This window comes from Quercus suber, unplaced genomic scaffold (genome assembly GCF_002906115.3).
Source record: "Quercus suber isolate HL8 unplaced genomic scaffold, Cork oak 2.0 scaffold_423, whole genome shotgun sequence".
Taxonomy (NCBI): Eukaryota; Viridiplantae; Streptophyta; class Magnoliopsida; order Fagales; family Fagaceae; genus Quercus; species Quercus suber.
In genome coordinates this window covers 55,136-72,761 of record NW_027069874.1, presented here as the reverse complement: position 1 = coordinate 72,761, position 17,626 = coordinate 55,136, and the positions used below count along the sequence as shown (strand labels likewise).

The 17,626-nt window shown below is 33.8% G+C and overlaps 1 protein-coding gene and 1 long non-coding RNA gene across 10 annotated transcripts; both read right to left on the bottom strand.

Annotated features, from left to right (window-relative positions):
* Positions 1 to 2,660: 2,660 nt before the first annotated feature.
* Positions 2,661 to 4,312, bottom strand: LOC111986450 (basic leucine zipper 25). The gene is made up of 5 exons (XM_065761639.1): positions 4,048 to 4,312; positions 3,534 to 3,591; positions 3,342 to 3,417; positions 3,125 to 3,250; positions 2,661 to 2,996 (listed from the first exon to the last, which is right to left on the bottom strand). The coding sequence occupies exons 1-5, from the start codon at positions 4,229 to 4,231 to the stop codon at positions 2,769 to 2,771; spliced, it is 672 nt and encodes a 223-aa protein (XP_065617711.1). The 5' UTR covers positions 4,232 to 4,312; the 3' UTR covers positions 2,661 to 2,768.
* A 2,492-nt stretch (positions 4,313 to 6,804) lies between these two features.
* On the bottom strand, positions 6,805 to 12,533 carry LOC111986449 (uncharacterized). 9 transcript variants are annotated; one of them, XR_010624241.1, is made up of 6 exons: positions 12,329 to 12,533; positions 9,205 to 10,108; positions 8,892 to 8,963; positions 8,584 to 8,694; positions 7,273 to 7,596; positions 6,805 to 7,195 (listed from the first exon to the last, which is right to left on the bottom strand). It is a non-coding gene; the product is annotated as an uncharacterized LOC111986449 (long non-coding RNA). The 9 variants fall into 9 exon arrangements; XR_010624247.1 differs by lacking the exon at positions 8,892 to 8,963 and having other exon boundaries at positions 9,205 to 9,444; positions 9,507 to 10,108; positions 12,329 to 12,532; XR_010624243.1 differs by lacking the exon at positions 8,892 to 8,963 and having other exon boundaries at positions 9,205 to 9,983; positions 10,047 to 10,108; positions 12,329 to 12,531.
* Positions 12,534 to 17,626: the final 5,093 nt, after the last annotated feature.

The following is a 17,626-nucleotide window of genomic DNA, read 5'->3' as shown; positions in this document are numbered from 1 at the left end:
ATTTTCAGAAATCACACTATATAAACCGTTTACGCATGAAACAAAAGGTAATCAAAGAATGAGGTACTTTCACCTTATAAGCATGATGTCCCTGCAAATAGTTCTAGCCACGGTTCTTTCTCTAATGGTGGGATCAGGCTTTCAGGCTCGGCCACTCTTTGGCTCTGGGGTAGAAGTTTCAGGAGCCAGAGTTGAAAATACATATGAAGTTAACCTTGGGGCACTTGCCACGATGCTTCCCAAAGGTCCTGTTCCACCATCAGGTCCGAACCCTGACATAAACTGATTCAAGCTTTCTTTGTATGGTGAAAACAGAACTAAAATGCCAATGTAGTTCTTGTGATACACAAGTTAAGTTACTACTAGCTTTGGATAGTTATGGCAGTCGGTAGATCACTCATGTACTATTGAAAGAAAGAATCGCATATATATATAACCACTTTATAGTTATGGCCAACGGTGGAGCTAGAATTTCAATTCAGAGGGGGTAAGATTAGAAATCAATATTAAATAAAATAAAAACTATATTAAAAAAAATTATAAAAACAACTATAAGTGTCATACAAAAACTAATTATACGTAAACTATAGTTAGACATTTAAGTTAATACTATAACATAAATTGTGGAAATAAATTAAGTTGAAAAATATTAAAAATATAGCAATTTACTTGCAAAGTTGTATACACATCTCACTATCTTTTCTTGATTGTTTTTGAAACTATAGGAAAAGTTCGACTTTCTATTTATTTTTCAAAATAATTAAAATTTTTGTTCATAGCATATAAACCCACAATTTAAAATTGAAATGTCAAGAAGTTGAGGACAAAAAAAAAATTGTGTAAAATATAGGACTATCAATTGAAATGTCATAAGAAAGACACTAAAATGCATTATTATTATGCTAAGCTTAAGCGCATGGTAATTAAAAGCTAACAGCTAACAAGTCAAAGCTCTTGGTGTGTGTTATTGTGGGAAATTCTTCCATTTATGTTTGCTTGTGTCAGGAAAATTTTTCCCTGTTTCCAATTTTTTTCCTTACACGGTGTCATTGACTTATTGGGCATTAGGTAAGCTTGTCATTTTCCCTCTATTTCAGCAAGGCCAGGAAGCTTTTTTCCTGATTTTTGTTTAATTTCTGCATCAAGGAAGGTAAAGCATTTTAAAAAATTCCTAATAGTAGTACATATGGAATATTTTTGGAGGAGTCAGGGGGGGCACTTGCCCCCTCTCGCCCCCCCTTGGCTCCACCTCTGGTTATGGCAGTCAGTAGATCATGCATATATATATATATATATATATTGGGCAAAGGCAACGGCCCTAATGAACTCATTGGCCTCACCCACACGTCCATAGCCCGAGCAACAACAAGATAAGGTCGACGGTCCCACCTTAAAGCTAATGACTGCACCTTTAGGGCATCAAACACCTAAAGGTGACGACTGGAATATGTAGACGGGGATAAGTAGCTGACGAAAAGAAGTTAAAGGGAATAATTGAACCCCTAACGAGTCTGACATGGCCTTACTTGGCCTCCACGGCATAAGTATGTAAGGAAATATCTTGTATTCCACGATTACCCCTAATTAAGGGGAGTTCTATAAGGAAAGAACTCCGCAAAATATGCAAATTAAAGAGGATCTCTCCTACAAGGAAACATCTTCTCAACCAAGACACGAATGTCAATCCTACACTACTATAAAAACCTTAAGACCCTTATAAACCAAGGTACGCATAATTCCCCATAGCTCTAGCACTCTAGAGTTGTGAAAGTTCTTTAACTTAACCTTCGGATGGTCTTCGGCTAATACCACACCGGTACTCTCTTAGGGTATTCTTTGTTTTTGTTTCACAGGTCTTGTTTCGAGCACGCGAGTATTGTGCGGCTTACTAACGATTTTCGACATCATCATAATGGAATGATAAACCACAATTCCTCATTAGAGCATAAATTCTCTAATGAGGCATATCCACTTTCTTAAATCATAAAGATGAATTACACTAGTACTTACTCAAGAACCATAAAAGCAAATAGAAGCAAATATTGGTCAAAATGCATTATTTTCATGGAGAAGTATAAAGAAGCTAGTGAAGTGCTGCAAGGAGGTACAAGGAAGAGAATAAGGAATGGAAGAACAATAAAGATATGGGGCAATAAACTTCAACACTTAGTGTGTGTTTGGCAACACTTATTTTTGCCAACTTATTTTACTATTTAAATTATTTTTACTACTATTCATGGCTCCACTACACATTTTGGTACTATTCATAGTCCCACTATATTATTTCAACTAACTTTTACCTTTATTTATAGTACTTTCAACAAAAAAGTTTTCAATTTCAACAAAATAAGCAGATTCCAAACAGACCATTAGATTTTAGAACATACAAAGTATCTTCACCAAGGTTTCATTTGGACTTCAAAATCTAAGATCAAGTGATCTAGGGAACAATTGCTACTATAAATTGGTTAATATCAATTTAATAACAAAAGATTTGAACTTAAGGTATGTTGCTCCAACAAAAACATTAGTAAGATCCTGCATAATAATTTCAACTCAAAAAATTAATAAGGCTCAACCATCCATAAATTTCATCAATAGAAAAGGCAAATATATCATTCAAGTCATTTGAACTAGAAATTGAAACCCAAGTCCTACATTATAAGTACTTCCGTCCAAATCAACCAATGGTGATTTAACTAAATCATTTTAAAATTTAGAAAGATGTTTTACAAATCAATATCAATAAATCTGAACTAATACTTATTCTATTGGTCATTGTCCCAACCAGGCACGGCCCCATGCAAACCAGTATGTGGAAAATTTTGATTTTGCACTTGCTGCATGCCAACTTTGCCCGGATATGTAGGTGCACGTAGCAGGCTTCTTCTAACATCCGACAAATTCAGACCCGCATTTTTAGCCATAGATATAAAAATTGGGTCATTAAGTGGGTGGCACCCTATCACTCTCAGTTGTAGCTCAGTCTTATAGACCTAAAAAAATCCATATGATATATAAACAACATATTCTATATGAATGCAAAAACTACAAAGAAAAAAAAGAAAGAAAGTGAAAGTAATTTTACACCCTAGCACTTCCATGATTTGTTTCTTAGACTTACCAGTAAAGGTATTGTCACATAATCAATTACTGCAATTCTACTCTCAAAATGAGCTTTGTCACACTTTTCTTGAAGCTCTTGGCAAACCTGTGATGATTCTAAGGCTGTATTCTTAAGAACTTCAACCTATATAAAACCAAGAAAACTTAAATTATCATTCATATAAGGATATTGTTGGTGAGAGTATTTAGCGTTAACAAAAAACATAAAGCATTACCTCTTTCTCAAGGTTTTTCATCAAGTCTTGTTTTCTTTTTCTAGACCGTTTAGCTGATTCTATATTTGCTTGCTTTCTAATATGGAAAAAAAAAAAAAATCAAATTAGGATGCAGTCCATTTTAAATATAAAAAAACAAATTGAGAAGCATTGAACAATATTTGAAAAAACAAAAAATATCTTGTTACCAACCTCCTTTGACGCTTTGCCTCATCAGAATTGTCAATAATCTTTGCCGTCAATTGAAAAACTGTACACAGTCAAGAGAACAAATTCAGCAAGTGATGCAGAGACAAGTGAATTGCAAACACCCACAACCACAACACAAATTTCTGTTGTAATTATTCAATAATCAAATAACTATTTAACACATCATGCTAAATCGGAAAAACTAAAAAAAGAAAAAGAAAAAAAAACCTCTATTCTCAATGCAAATAAACATATAATAGGATTGTTTTAATTTGATAAATCAATAAGATTTATTTATTAGAAGAAACAAGGCTAGTTCCAAGTTACAATAAATAAGAGACCTAAACAACACAAAACAAAGAGCAATAAAACTTTCAAGCTAATACCAAACTGACCAATCTACAAAGCCCAAAAAAAAAAAAAAAAAAAAAGAGCATCGTTGAAATTCTGTAAGCACTACATACAAATAAAATAAACTCTTAAAAGGAAGGAAAAATTATGATAAGAAGTAAAATACCATTAGTATTAGGAATTGGAGGGTGCGATTGAGTATTGTTGACTGCATTGAGTGCATGTGCAGCAGCGCAAGCGCGCTCACTATCAGAATGAACAGCAGCATTATTCAATGGGAGAGGAAAGAAGTCGAAGTAGTTTGTCATGGTAGCAGTAGTAGTAGTTGCGTTTTGCTGCTGGGAGACCATCAGCAAACCAAAGAAAGAAATAAACACTGACTAACTTTGCTTCGCTTTTGCTTTTTTTACGAGGAATAGGAATAGGCCAATTTATATTATATAGGTAGGAGAGGGCGGGGGGAATGTCCAAATACTCATCGCAAAAGGAAAGACCAATCACCGCCTTGCCTTACTTGTCATACAAAATAATATTTTATCTCAAATTAAATTTTATATTGGTTTTTTTTTAATTTAAAAATATTATTATTAAGCCAAGTTTACCGACATTAAATTAGACAAATAAAATTTATAAAGAACTTAATTTATAGGATAATATAATTGCGTAATACACAACATAATAATACATCTATACGATTCCTCTTCCAATTCGTAATAACACACCCACAAATACTGATCGAAAAAGGAAATAGCAATCACCAGCGTACGTGTCATACAAAATAATATTTTATCTAAAATTAATTTTATATTTATATTGGTTTTACAAAATAAATTATTTTTAAGTCAAGTTTACCGACATTAGACTAGACAAATAAAATTTTAAAAGATTTTTTTTTTTTAGATAATATAATTGCGTAATACCCAACACAATAGATCTGTCCTATTCCTCTTCCAATTACTAATTAATTAGTACAGAAAAATTCAAAAATAAAAAATAAAGTTGGTACAACAAACCCAAAAAAATACAAAATTCCTTTCCTCCAAGCAAATCCCTATTTACAATATATATATATATATATAACCCAAATCCATCTTCCTCAATAAACCCCTAGTACCCAGTACCAAAAAAAAAAAAAAAAAAACCAAATCTGTCTTACGGTAACTCCATGGCGCCATCAATATGTTTGTCCCTGCACCGTCAATCTCCATACTTGCCAGAATTCAACTATATTATATTCTTAAGAAAACAAATATAAATTATATTTGTTTTCTTAAGAATATAATATAATTTTTTTTTTTTTGAGAAACAAGAATATAATATAGTTGGTTGACAATGGTTTGCGATGTTTGAGTTATTTTCTTAATTTCAGGAGGCATTGCTTTAGTAAAAGTGTTTAAGATTTTGAAGCTACTACTTAATCATTTGTCTTAAATACTGAAACTTAAGACATTGAATCCTCTAAAGAGGCCAAAAAAATGCATTAGTTTACTCTTTTTGTTTCAATAACTACAAAATATGCATGTTTAACTACGAAACTTGTCAATACAAAACTTAGTAACAAGATGAAAAATGATTAAGTTCTTGTCTAACAGTGTATGGAAAAAAACTTCTATAAAATTTAATTGATGATCAATTTTTGTACTATAAAAGAATGTATGTCAGCGTGTCACAACTCTATTGAGCCAAATTTAAGTAATGAAATTTTTTTTTTTAACTTAAAATTTTGTTATACATAATTTGGCTCCTGAAAAAAACTTGTCTCCACCATTAACTATGTAAGAAAGATTATTTTAATTTTATGAAACTTGTGGAATATCAATCAAGGGCAATGCTTTGTGAGAAAAAGGGTATTATACAAGTACGTATGGAGTGATGGAAGATTACTCCATGTGGAGTAGGAGACAAACAGTGAGAATCAAAGTATTGAACTTACAGAATATTTTATTGGTTTGGTCACTTTGCATGGTTCTGATGCCTTGTTGATGAAGAGCGGTTACAACACCAAGTACTACAACTTTAGAAGCAATAATTTGAACGTGTGCAATATGAGGATCAATCCATTAAAAAATTTATTCCTTTCATTCTGATCTTGAAGTTGTTAATTTGAATAATTAATTGTTGGAAGAAACTTTTTTTTAGTTGGAATAATGTAAGATTGGCAGTCTTCACTAGCTACAAGTGGCTTGGCCCATCGCAAGCTAAGGTTATTATAACTTCTGCTCATCCAATGTAACAAGAAGAAACCTTAGATTCTAATTCCGCAAGCATGAAATTACATCTTAATGTTACTATTTTAGGGATGCCAATTGAAGTACAAGAATAACATCTACAGGCAGCTAATTTTTCAGATTAAAAACTACTAAATGAAACAAGATGAACTTACAGTAACAAGGAAGCATTCCCTTGAAGGGCTTCTTTTTTAACTTTTTTTTTTTTTTTTTTTTTTGGGGGAATGTGAGTTTAGATTAGCATTTTAATAAAAGTTGGCAAAAGTACATTTATACCTTAAAAAATGTTGAATGTAAGAAGTTGTACATAAGCAAACAAGTTAATAAGCTAATGGCAAAAAGGCGCAGTAATGGAAAATAATAATAATAATAAAAGTGTGCTGAGGCACATAATTATTTAATCTAACAAATTAATTATATTAATCATAGACCAACTTTACAGGTCCATTTTCAAATAGGGATAAAATTGTCTATTTAAATATATTTAATCATTTTCTCTTTTTCTCATCCTAATTTTTAATACATTAAAACAAAAGGAATGACTAATTATTCTCTTCCCCCTACTTAATTTTAAAAACATCTAAACAAGATGGAAGGTAACCATTCTACTCTACTCTTCTCCCCTCTACTTCCGAACATAACATCATATAACTTATGATAGCATTAGCATTCAAATGTCTTTAGATACCTGCATGGATCGATAAATTTCATCACTAAATTCAATACTCACTCAGAAGTGAAGAACTGGTCAACCATGTCCACCACCAAATTATGGTAAATTCTTTTAAAAAGATGCTGACTAACTTCCTATAAATCAAAAGCAAAAGCAAAAGCATGTCCAACAAAGATTAATGGATTAGATCCGGTTGCTGAGTAGGCACCTATAATTTCTCCTTAAGAGAATCAGCCTCACTAAGAACATCGTGTGCCTCTCCCTCCAAGTGCTTAAGACGTGCCTCATACGCTACAATCTTCAACCTCCTTGTCAAGTTTGTCAGACAACCCTCATACGCTTCAATCTTCAACCTCCTTGTCAAGTTTGTCAGACAACGCTCTCATGCATTCAAGACATAAAGGTTGCTCAACCTGTAAATATGAAAATGGAGTCAAATTTTCAAACAAACATTAAACTTTATATCCGAGTTCCTCTGCAATAAGTATACCTGGGTCTGAATTGTGGCAATCTCAAATGCAAGTTTGAAAACACTTATATAGTCGAGTAGAAATCCAAGTTGTGAGGCTGCAAAGGAACAATGGATCATCCTTCAGGAGATTGTAACCCACAAATGAATCTTACATTGTCTCCCAGGCTTGGCTAATAGCCGACTGGACAGCTCCAGCCTCCAGCACGAGGACGAGGAAAAATCCCTTGTGGCTTTTGCTGCTGGGGCTTTTCCTTTGGTCACACAACAAAAGAGTTGTCCATACGCGTCGATTCGTCGAACCTATCACACTATTGACCCCATGAATTGAAGACCCCTGCATTCCTGCACATCCTCATTGCCAAAAACCACATACCATACTTATCAACAACCAATCAACCAACCAAACATATCATATCACTTTTTAACATTAAATTAAGCAAGCAAATCCTATAATATTAATCTCCCATAATGTGTAACACAAATACTATAATCAATTAAAAAAAAAAAAATGTAGCTTGAATAAGGCTGATTTACAAAACCCAGATGCTATAATTACTCAAAATACAGAAACTAAAGAAGAAAAAAAAAAGGGCTTCTGAGTTGAGTTACTCAAAAGGGTCTCATATCAAAATCCGCAAGAAAATTTATAATTTAAAAAAAAAAAATTAAAGCACATTCAATAGGTTACTGGAGCAAGAGAAGTAATTGTTAAAGAACTTGCTGTCATAAGAATCGACGCCGATGACGCAGAGGGAGTGGCGGCAGTTCTGGCAGTCCCATTGGGGCAGATTCGGATCCATGGGGAGGCTCCGACTCTTATCCTCCATGCCCAGCTTCTCCTTCCTCATTTGATTCTTTCAATTTCTTTAATTATTTATTCATGATTGCTCAATAGTCAGTATACATACTATTGAGCCTTGGCTTTTGCTTTGATTTGTTTTTGTTTGTTTCTAGTTTCTTTCCAGGTTTCCTTTTTATTTATTCTTTTGTGTATCTTTTAGTTCTGTTTCCCAAACCCTCATAATAAAATCAACAAGTCTTGCTTGCTCTAATTTCAAAATTCACCATTCCTTAGATTTACTTCACTCCGTTATTGATTTGTTAACAATAGCAACATAGAGATCAGTGAAATAAGTTTTATTAGAGAGTAATAGTTACTTCTTAAATTAGTAAAGTACAAGGCCAACTTTGTTTCCTTTTAGCTAGTAAAAGAAATATCATACATCTTTTACTTATAATTGTATTAGATTTCACAACTCAAAAAATGAAAAAAAAATAATATCAACAAACAGGTCGATATCAACAACTGAGAGTGGTTATCTCACTTGCCTCGTCAGTATGCTGGTTTAGAAGAAAGTGTAGAGTGCCTACAGCCTATCCTACTTGTGTAAGTGGCAGCTTTGCATCTTTCCATTTGGTTGTATGAAGACTACAAATTCACTGAAAATAAATAAATAAAAGAAAAATGAAAAAGAAGAAGAGAAGATCAAGCAGATAACACAGTTTAAATGCAAACATGTGATAATTCCATATCAACAAACAGGTTGATATCAAAATACAACTAAAGTGCCATTCAGTCAAAAAAAAAAAAAGGCTCTTAAGAGTCTTTCAGTAAAATGTTAATAAGAAAAGATAACCTTTGAAGCAGAGCACAAAATCTGCTACATGCTCAAAGTAAGAAATCTGTAAACAATTGCACCTTATTATGCCTGAAACAGTGAGATTACCAACAAAACAGTGGGTTTGTCAAAACTCAAAAGACTCAAAACACTTTTAAGTATGTTACTTCTTTTTACAAGCAAAACTTTCTTTAGTTTTGCTGTCACAGTAAAACTAGACTTACAACTAAAGGCTAATTATTAAAAGTTACAAGGAGAGGTCAGACAATGAAATCCACACAACCCCATACATTACAAGGAAAGTTCAGGTATATAGTACATACAACCTTACCAGTTATCTCCAGATGCTTTGTTCTCATTCTCAGCTCCAAAGTTGATGGTTTTGGATTTTTCAAAACCTGCTGGAATAAGATGTCTAGCTTCCATCTCACTGCATAACATCTTTGCCAATTGACTTTTTCCACGCTAAAAAAGTCCAACAAAAACTTCAGATAAGATGCCTGAATCAGGAGTCAAAGATCTCTCAATCATTTCCCACAAGACTTGAACTGCTCCATCAAAATCCTCATTCCTGCAGAAGGTTGATATCAACATCTTGAAAGTTTGTTCATTCAGACAACAACCACTCCTTACCATGCTTTTATATAGCTGAAAGGCATGCTCAGAGTTCTTCCTCACACACTGACCTCTAATAAGGGCAGAAAAGGTCGAGGCATTTGATACTAAGTTCTCCTTATCAAGTTTTTTAACCAGATATGCTGCTTTCTTTGTCTTACCCTCCTTGCATGGTCCCAAAATCAAGGCATATATTATAAGTCAAGATAACAACCTTAACTTGACTCCTCAACATCTCATCATAAAGCCTACCTCCCTTCTCACTGTTACCCACTTGGCTATACCCATTAATCAAGGCGTTGTAGGTCACAGTATTAGGAGAAACATTCACTGCTTTCATCTCATTGAAAACCTTACCAGCCTCACGTAATTTTTCTTCCTTGCAAAACCCATAGATGAGTGTGTTAAATGTAACGACATTCGGATGGACCCCATTCTTCCCCATTGAGTTTTTAAGCTTTATCGCAAAGCTCAAAAGAGCCTTATTGCAATATCCTGCAATCAGCGTATTATAAACAATATTTAGAAGGACACTTAAACAAGACTAGAATTTCATACAATGGTGTTGGGATCAGAAACTAAGCCTCCACCAACTCATTCTCCAAGACAGATTGCTCTATCTGAAAAGAAAAGGAAAAAAGAAAATTTTCTACCATCATTCCCAATATCCCAAAACAAGATAAGCAGTATGAATGAAATAAGTAAACACACAAAATCAACACATGGAGTCCATCAACCAAGTTGAGTAGGTTGATTCTGTTGCTGATCCCCTACCCACTTTGTGCCTGTTTGGTACAGTTAATTTTCAGTTTTTTTAAATAAGGTTGTTTGAAAAAGCTGTAATAAGAAAAAGGTGAAATTTGAAAAAGTTTTATCTCAAACAGCGTTACCAAATGGGCTTGCTATTAGCTAAATCAACTGAAGGGAAACAAACACACCCAAGCCCTCTGAAATCTTTACCCCTTATTGTTGCTACATACAATAACTTCAAAATCCCATCTAATAATTTGATCAAAGTGGAGAACAAATAGGTTTCCACACACCCCATTTATAAAACTCAAAAATTTCATTGACAATGGACAAATTGTTCTTACACAGAAACAAAAAGCAACAGAGCAAACAAACATAATACAGTAAGAGGATCAGCAAGAAGGTTTTGTTCAATGCAGGAAAATTCCTTGATCAGCACAAGAAAAATGTGCAATTGTTAAGACACAAACAAAAAACAAAACAGAGCTAACAAACATAGTACAGTGAAAGGATCAGCATGAAGGTTTGATCAATGCAGGAAGCACATTGGTAGCGGACAAAATGTTGAAATTAGAATGTCGGGAGAAGTCTAGATTAGCATTCCATACTAGAATGTAACCCACGCCTTTTCTTACAACCCATTGCTATGCTTAATTAAGCAAAAGCATAATTTTTTTTTTTTTTGTTGTAGAAGAGGTTGCGAATGTCACAATGCTATTACTTTAACAAGGACTAGGGCCCTCTTCTTTTTTTTGCAAATTGTCACTACCACCAACATAATCTTCTTGCTCATACCTTTTACTTTATTGCCATCATATCCAAATCACTTCAAACTAAAACACGCACAGTAATAATCAAACAAAACCAGAAAATCCAATACTCTCATTAATAATCAAACACAATTCATTCATGGAAAAAAAAGTAACTATTTGAAATATAAGAATTCCACCACATTAATCTACAACACTACAAATTTTTACAAAACAAATTGAAGGAATAAAAGGAAGACCAAGCCTCAAAAAATGCAGATCTTTCTGTGTATGTCTGTGAAATGGTTGTAGCTTTGACCGGTGGAGTGATGAACAAGAGGTGGTTTTGAGCGGCAGAGACTGGGTCTGCCGGCAGTAACGGGTGATATTGGATTCTATTTTATTGAAGACTGTTATATCATACACATGTGAGCATGCACGCATCACAACTCACAAGCTTTTATGATAGAAAAGAGTCAAATAGATGTTTCTTTTTTATGTAGGATTTTTCTTAGCTGAATTGTTTATGAAGAGCCACGGTCAAGGACATAAGCAATCCTAATTGAGTCAAGCACGAAGAAGCAATACTGGATCAGCATGAAGGCACAAGAAAAACGTGCAAATAAGATGCATGGAAATGTGAAATGTAGCAATTTGCCATAAAAAACAGCACGTGCAGCTACCCACTTCGGCCATTAGCTAATCCAACTAATATTACCACCTTAATGTTCTCAAACACCACATTTATAAAACTAAACAAAAAAAAAAACAGAGTTATCAAACATAGTAGAGTGAAAGGATCAGCACGAAGGTTTGATCAATGCAGGAAGCACATTGGTAGCGGACAAAATGTTGAAATAAGAATGTCGGGAGAAGTCTAGATTAGCATTCCATACTAGAATGTAACCCACGCCTTTTTCATACAACCCGTTGCTACGCTTAATTAAGCAAATAATAAAATAAGCAAAAGCATAACATTTTTTTGTTGTAGAAGAGGTTGCGAATGTCACAATGCTATAACTATAACAAGGACTAGGGCCCTCTTCGTTTTTTTGCACATTGTCACTACTACCAACATATTCTTCTTGCTCATACCTTTTACTTTTATTGCCATCATATCCAAATCACTTCAAAATAATCTTTAAACTAAAACAATCTCAGTAATAATCAACCAAAACCAGAAAATCAAAAACACCCATTTAATAATCAAACACAATTCATTCAAGGAAACAAAAAAAAAAAAAAGTAACTATTTGAAATATAAGAGTTCCACCACATTAATCTACAACACAAGCTCCAAATTTTTACAAAACAAAGTGAAGGAATAAAAGGAAGACCAACCCTTAAAAAAAAATGCAGATCTTTCTCTGTTCATCCGCGAAGGGTTGTAGTTTTGACCGGTGGAGCGGCAGAGCGATGAATAAGAGGTGGTTTTGAGCGGCGGAGACTGGGTGTCATGTACCCAACTCAAGGACAAAAGCAACCCTAATTGAGTCAAGCACAAAAGATGCAATTTATATGTTTAACAACATTCACGCATTTTGTTAAAGTAAAGAAAAAAAAGTTACAGCTATGTAAAGAAACCAACGGTACTCATCACACCACATTTTTACAACAATTTTGTAATAAATTATTAATATTATTTATTAGATCTGAATTCTTATATGCTCTCTGGTCTTCATTTCTCTCATATTTATGGTAAGGTTCACTTATTAAAATCGTAGTGAGATCCACCATAAATGTAAAAGGAGGAAACGCTATTTCTTTGAATACCTAAGAATTTTCCATCACATGTAATATAAATCAATCACTAAAATTATTTTTACTCATCAAAAACAAATTACTGCATAAAATTTTGTTGTAAAATTGTTATCGGTACTAAACATTAAATTGATACCAACACTCTTCTAATATATATCAAATAAATACCACATTGTAGTGGCCTTCCTCTTGGTACCAAATTTTGCCTAATATGTGCCAAGATACCAATTTAAGCCCAAAAATGCCAAAAATTGTATTTTTTTTTAACATGAAAAAAATGAGAAATTTCATGAAATAATTTTTTTTCCTAGTCAGATGTTGGATAAATCATTTTGATGGTCCAAGAGTTTTTAAAATCACAAATTTGTCATTTTGGCTAAGTTTGACCAACCCTAAATGAGATTAGTCAAAGTTTGTCCAAAAATTTGACTACTCGATCTTGATGAATTTTGCTTATTTTAAAGATCATGAATTTACAATCAAAACAATAGTTCACATGCCCAAATCAAAGTTGAAACGGATGAGATATCACAAAAACATCAAAGCCTTAACCTCTTTGTGACGTGTGATTATAATTTAATTTTAATAAATTATAATCAAATTACCACCAATTAGTTTGAGTAAGGAGTCATTAGAAAGTTTATATGATGAATTTTTGATTTGATATGCTTCAATGCCCCCCCCCCCCCCCCAAATTAAATAAAAAGGATTTACAAAAATCTAAAGTGGAAATTTTATTTTAAAACTTGGTTTTTCCACTATTGTTTCAAGACCTCCCATATAAGGATGGCAATGGAGAGGGGTGAAACCAGAAAATGAGTTCTTCACCCCCACCCCGTATGATTTTGTTGTGCCCCATCCCCGCCCTATCTGATATGACCGGGAAAATTTCCTTGCCCTATAAAATTCTTCTTTGCCCCACAACTATTACAAATTTTTCAATAAAACTTGTTTCATTAATATAAATATACTTGAAATTTTAACTAAATTTATCCCATCAAATCAAAACTAATTTTAAGCAAAAACTAGATAAATATTATCAAAGTGTTTAACAAGGTGAACAGGGGTTAAGAGGGTGAGTTAGTTGTACTGTGAGTTAGTTAGGATTACACAAGTATAAGGAAGGAACTGTGTAACAGAATACATAGATTGTTTTGATGAATAATACATTGCTCTCTCTCTCTCTCTCTCTCTCTCTCTCTCTCTCTCTCTCTCTCTCTCTTTCACTCTCTCTTCCATGGCGGCCAGGTCNTTACCCCAACTCAAGGACAAAAGCAACCCTAATTGAGTCAAGCACAAAAGATGCAATTTATATGTTTAACAACATTCACGCATTTTGTTAAAGTAAAGAAAAAAAAGTTACAGCTATGTAAAGAAACCAACGGTACTCATCACACCACATTTTTACAACAATTTTGTAATAAATTATTAATATTATTTATTAGATCTGAATTCTTATATGCTCTCTGGTCTTCATTTCTCTCATATTTATGGTAAGGTTCACTTATTAAAATCGTAGTGAGATCCACCATAAATGTAAAAGGAGGAAACGCTATTTCTTTGAATACCTAAGAATTTCCATCACATGTAATATAAATCAATCACTAAAATTATTTTTACTCATCAAAAACAAATTACTGCATAAAATTTTGTTGTAAAATTGTTATCGGTACTAAACATTAAATTGATACCAACACTCTTCTAATATATATCAAATAAATACCACATTGTAGTGGCCTTCCTCTTGGTACCAAATTTTGCCTAATATGTGCCAAGATACCAATTTAAGCCCAAAAATGCCAAAAATTGTATTTTTTTTTAACATGAAAAAAATGAGAAATTTCATGAAATAATTTTTTTTCCTAGTCAGATGTTGGATAAATCATTTTGATGGTCCAAGAGTTTTTAAAATCACAAATTTGTCATTTTGGCTAAGTTTGACCAACCCTAAATGAGATTAGTCAAAGTTTGTCCAAAAATTTGACTACTCGATCTTGATGAATTTTGCTTATTTTAAAGATCATGAATTTACAATCAAAACAATAGTTCACATGCCCAAATCAAAGTTGAAACGGATGAGATATCACAAAAACATCAAAGCCTTAACCTCTTTGTGACGTGTGATTATAATTTAATTTTAATAAATTATAATCAAATTACCACCAATTAGTTTGAGTAAGGAGTCATTAGAAAGTTTATATGATGAATTTTTGATTTGATATGCTTCAATGCCCCCCCCCCCCCCCCCAAATTAAATAAAAAGGATTTACAAAAATCTAAAGTGGAAATTTTATTTTAAAACTTGGTTTTTCCACTATTGTTTCAAGACCTCCCATATAAGGATGGCAATGGAGAGGGGTGAAACCAGAAAATGAGTTCTTCACCCCCACCCCGTATGATTTTGTTGTGCCCCATCCCCGCCCTATCTGATATGACGGGAAATTTCCTTGCCCTATAAAATTCTTCTTTGCCCCACAACTATTACAAATTTTTCAATAAAACTTGTTTCATTAATATAAATATACTTGAAATTTTAACTAAATTTATCCCATCAAATCAAAACTAATTTTAAGCAAAAACTAGATAAATATTATCAAAGTGTTTAACAAGGTGAACAGGGGTTAAGAGGGTGAGTTAGTTGTACTGTGAGTTAGTTAGGATTACACAGTATAAGGAAGGAACTGTGTAACAGAATCATAGATTGTTTTGATGAATAATACATTGCTTCTCTCTCTCTCTCTCTCTCTCTCTCTTCCATGGGGCCAGGTCCCTTGAAGTGACCAATCCATTTTCATTCAATTTACTAAAGGCCCTAACATTTGGTATCAGAGCATCTGATCCTTCCATACACCATGACTGAAACTCGTTCCACTTCCCAAAATTCCAATCACAAAACTCAGAGAAACAGAATTCAGAGAAAATTGCAGCTTTAGCTAAGGTTTCTGAAAATCACAAACATGCATTACAAGAAATCCAGAAGCAATTGTAGACCATTACTAGGTTCATGCAAAGAATTGCTGAAGCAAAGGATAAGTGCCAAATTCCCAATTCAAGTTCTCGAGCTCTTCTCATCAACAGTAATGGTGGAAACCCAGAGTCCTCCACTCTTAATTCCCTCAAGAATTTGAAGTTGGATTTTCCGAGGTTTCATGGAGGACCCAACTTGTTGGGTTTATAAAGTTAACCAATTCTTTTCCTATCATAATACCCCTAAGCACCAAAAGGTGATGATGGCTTCATATCATCTTGAGGAAGAAGCTCTCATTTGGTTCCAAGATGCAAAACAAGCAGGTGGTTTTCCTAACTGGAAGGTCTTCATCAAAGCATTGCAGACTCATTTTGGTGTCACGACTTATGATGATCCTATGGAGGCACTCACCAGACTCAAGTAAACATCCACTATAATTTTTTACAAAGGTAACTCTAAAATCTTATCTAATAGGATTTTTGGGTTATCTGAGTCACACAAATTGAGTTGTTTTCTAAGTGGATTGAAGGATAAAATTAGACTATCAATTAGGATGTTAGTCCCTAAAACTCTTAATGAAGCTTTTGGGTTGGCAAAAATTCAAGAAGAATACCTAATTAATGGTAGGAAGGGATTTAGGAATTTAATGGATACTGGTAAAGTTTCGGTTTTGGGAACACCTAAGTTGGAGACTAGAGTGGAGCCTAGGACTAAAGTTCCTTTACAAAGGTTGATTGGAGCACAAATAGAGAAACGAAGGAAATTGCAGCTTTGTGACAATTGTGATGAGAAGTGGCAGATGGGACATAAATGTAAAGGTGCTAAATTGTTTTTGTTGGAAGAAATAGTGGAGGTGGAACCTAAACCTTATGGGGTACAACTGGTGAAGATTAATAAGGATGAAGTGTTGCTTGATAATTAGGATGTCAATTTAAGGAGTGGAGTGGACCCTATTGAGATTACATTATATGCACTAGTCGGGAATCCTACTTCTAATACCATAAGGATAAAAGATAGGATTCAAAATCATGATGTGGTGTCTCTTATTAACTATGGGAGCACCCATAATTTCCTGGATGCTACTGTGTTACCAGTTTTACATTTGCACCTAGATACCTCTCAAATGTTAAAGGTTAGAGTAGCTGATGGCACAGTTCTTAAGACCTTAGGGAGCTGTCATGGGATCACTATCACCTTACAAGGGCATATGTTTGTTGTGGATTTTAATATCTTGCATTTGGGTGGTTATAAGGTGGTTTTGGGTACATAATGGTTGAGTACTTTGGGGGTAATTAGCATGGACTTTCACTTGTTGACTATGAGGTTCCTATATATGGATAAGAGTTTATTTCTCCAACGGTTGCAGCCTACTGCTTCTTCAACCATTTCTGATGCTAACAAGCTTTTTAGTGGGTCAACTAGAAAGAGCTTGGTGTTGCAAATCACTACTTCAGATTATGTTACTTCTATCTAGTCACATCTTCCACCAAAGTTCGCTGCCTTGTTAGGTGAGTTCTCCAAAGTTTTTGTTGTTCCTATTGGCCTGCCTCCCATCAGAGGCCATGAGCACAGCATCAATATCAAGGAGGGCACCCGACTTGTGTGTGAGAGGCCTTACAGGTACCCTCATTTCCAAAAGTCTAAAATTGAAAAGATAGTGAATGAATTGTTGGAAGTAGGGTCAATACAGCCTAGCTAGAGTCCATTTTCTTCACTTGTTTTGCTTGTGAGGAAGGCTGATGGTAGTTGGCACATGTGTATAGATTATAAGGTTCTTAATAAGGCCACTATTAAAGATAAATTTCCTATACCAGTTGTGGATGAGTTATTGGATGAATTGGCAGGTGCTTTAACGTTTTCTAAGTTGGACCTAAAATTGCTTTTAGAACTCATGAAGGGCATTATGAATT

What these genes read in the sequence shown, in the direction of transcription:
- LOC111986450 (XM_065761639.1), bottom strand. Translation starts at nt 4,231, where the DNA reads ATGGTCTCCCAGCAGCAAAACGCAACTACTACTACTGCTACCATGACA. An exon ending in TGAAAAACCTTGAGAAAGAG is followed by an intron (nt 3,251 to 3,341) that starts GTAATGCTTTAT and finishes GGTTTTATATAG; the next exon opens with GTTGAAGTTCTTAAGAATAC. An exon ending in ATGTGACAATACCTTTACTG is followed by an intron (nt 2,997 to 3,124) that starts GTAAGTCTAAGA and finishes GGATTTTTTTAG; the next exon opens with GTCTATAAGACTGAGCTACA.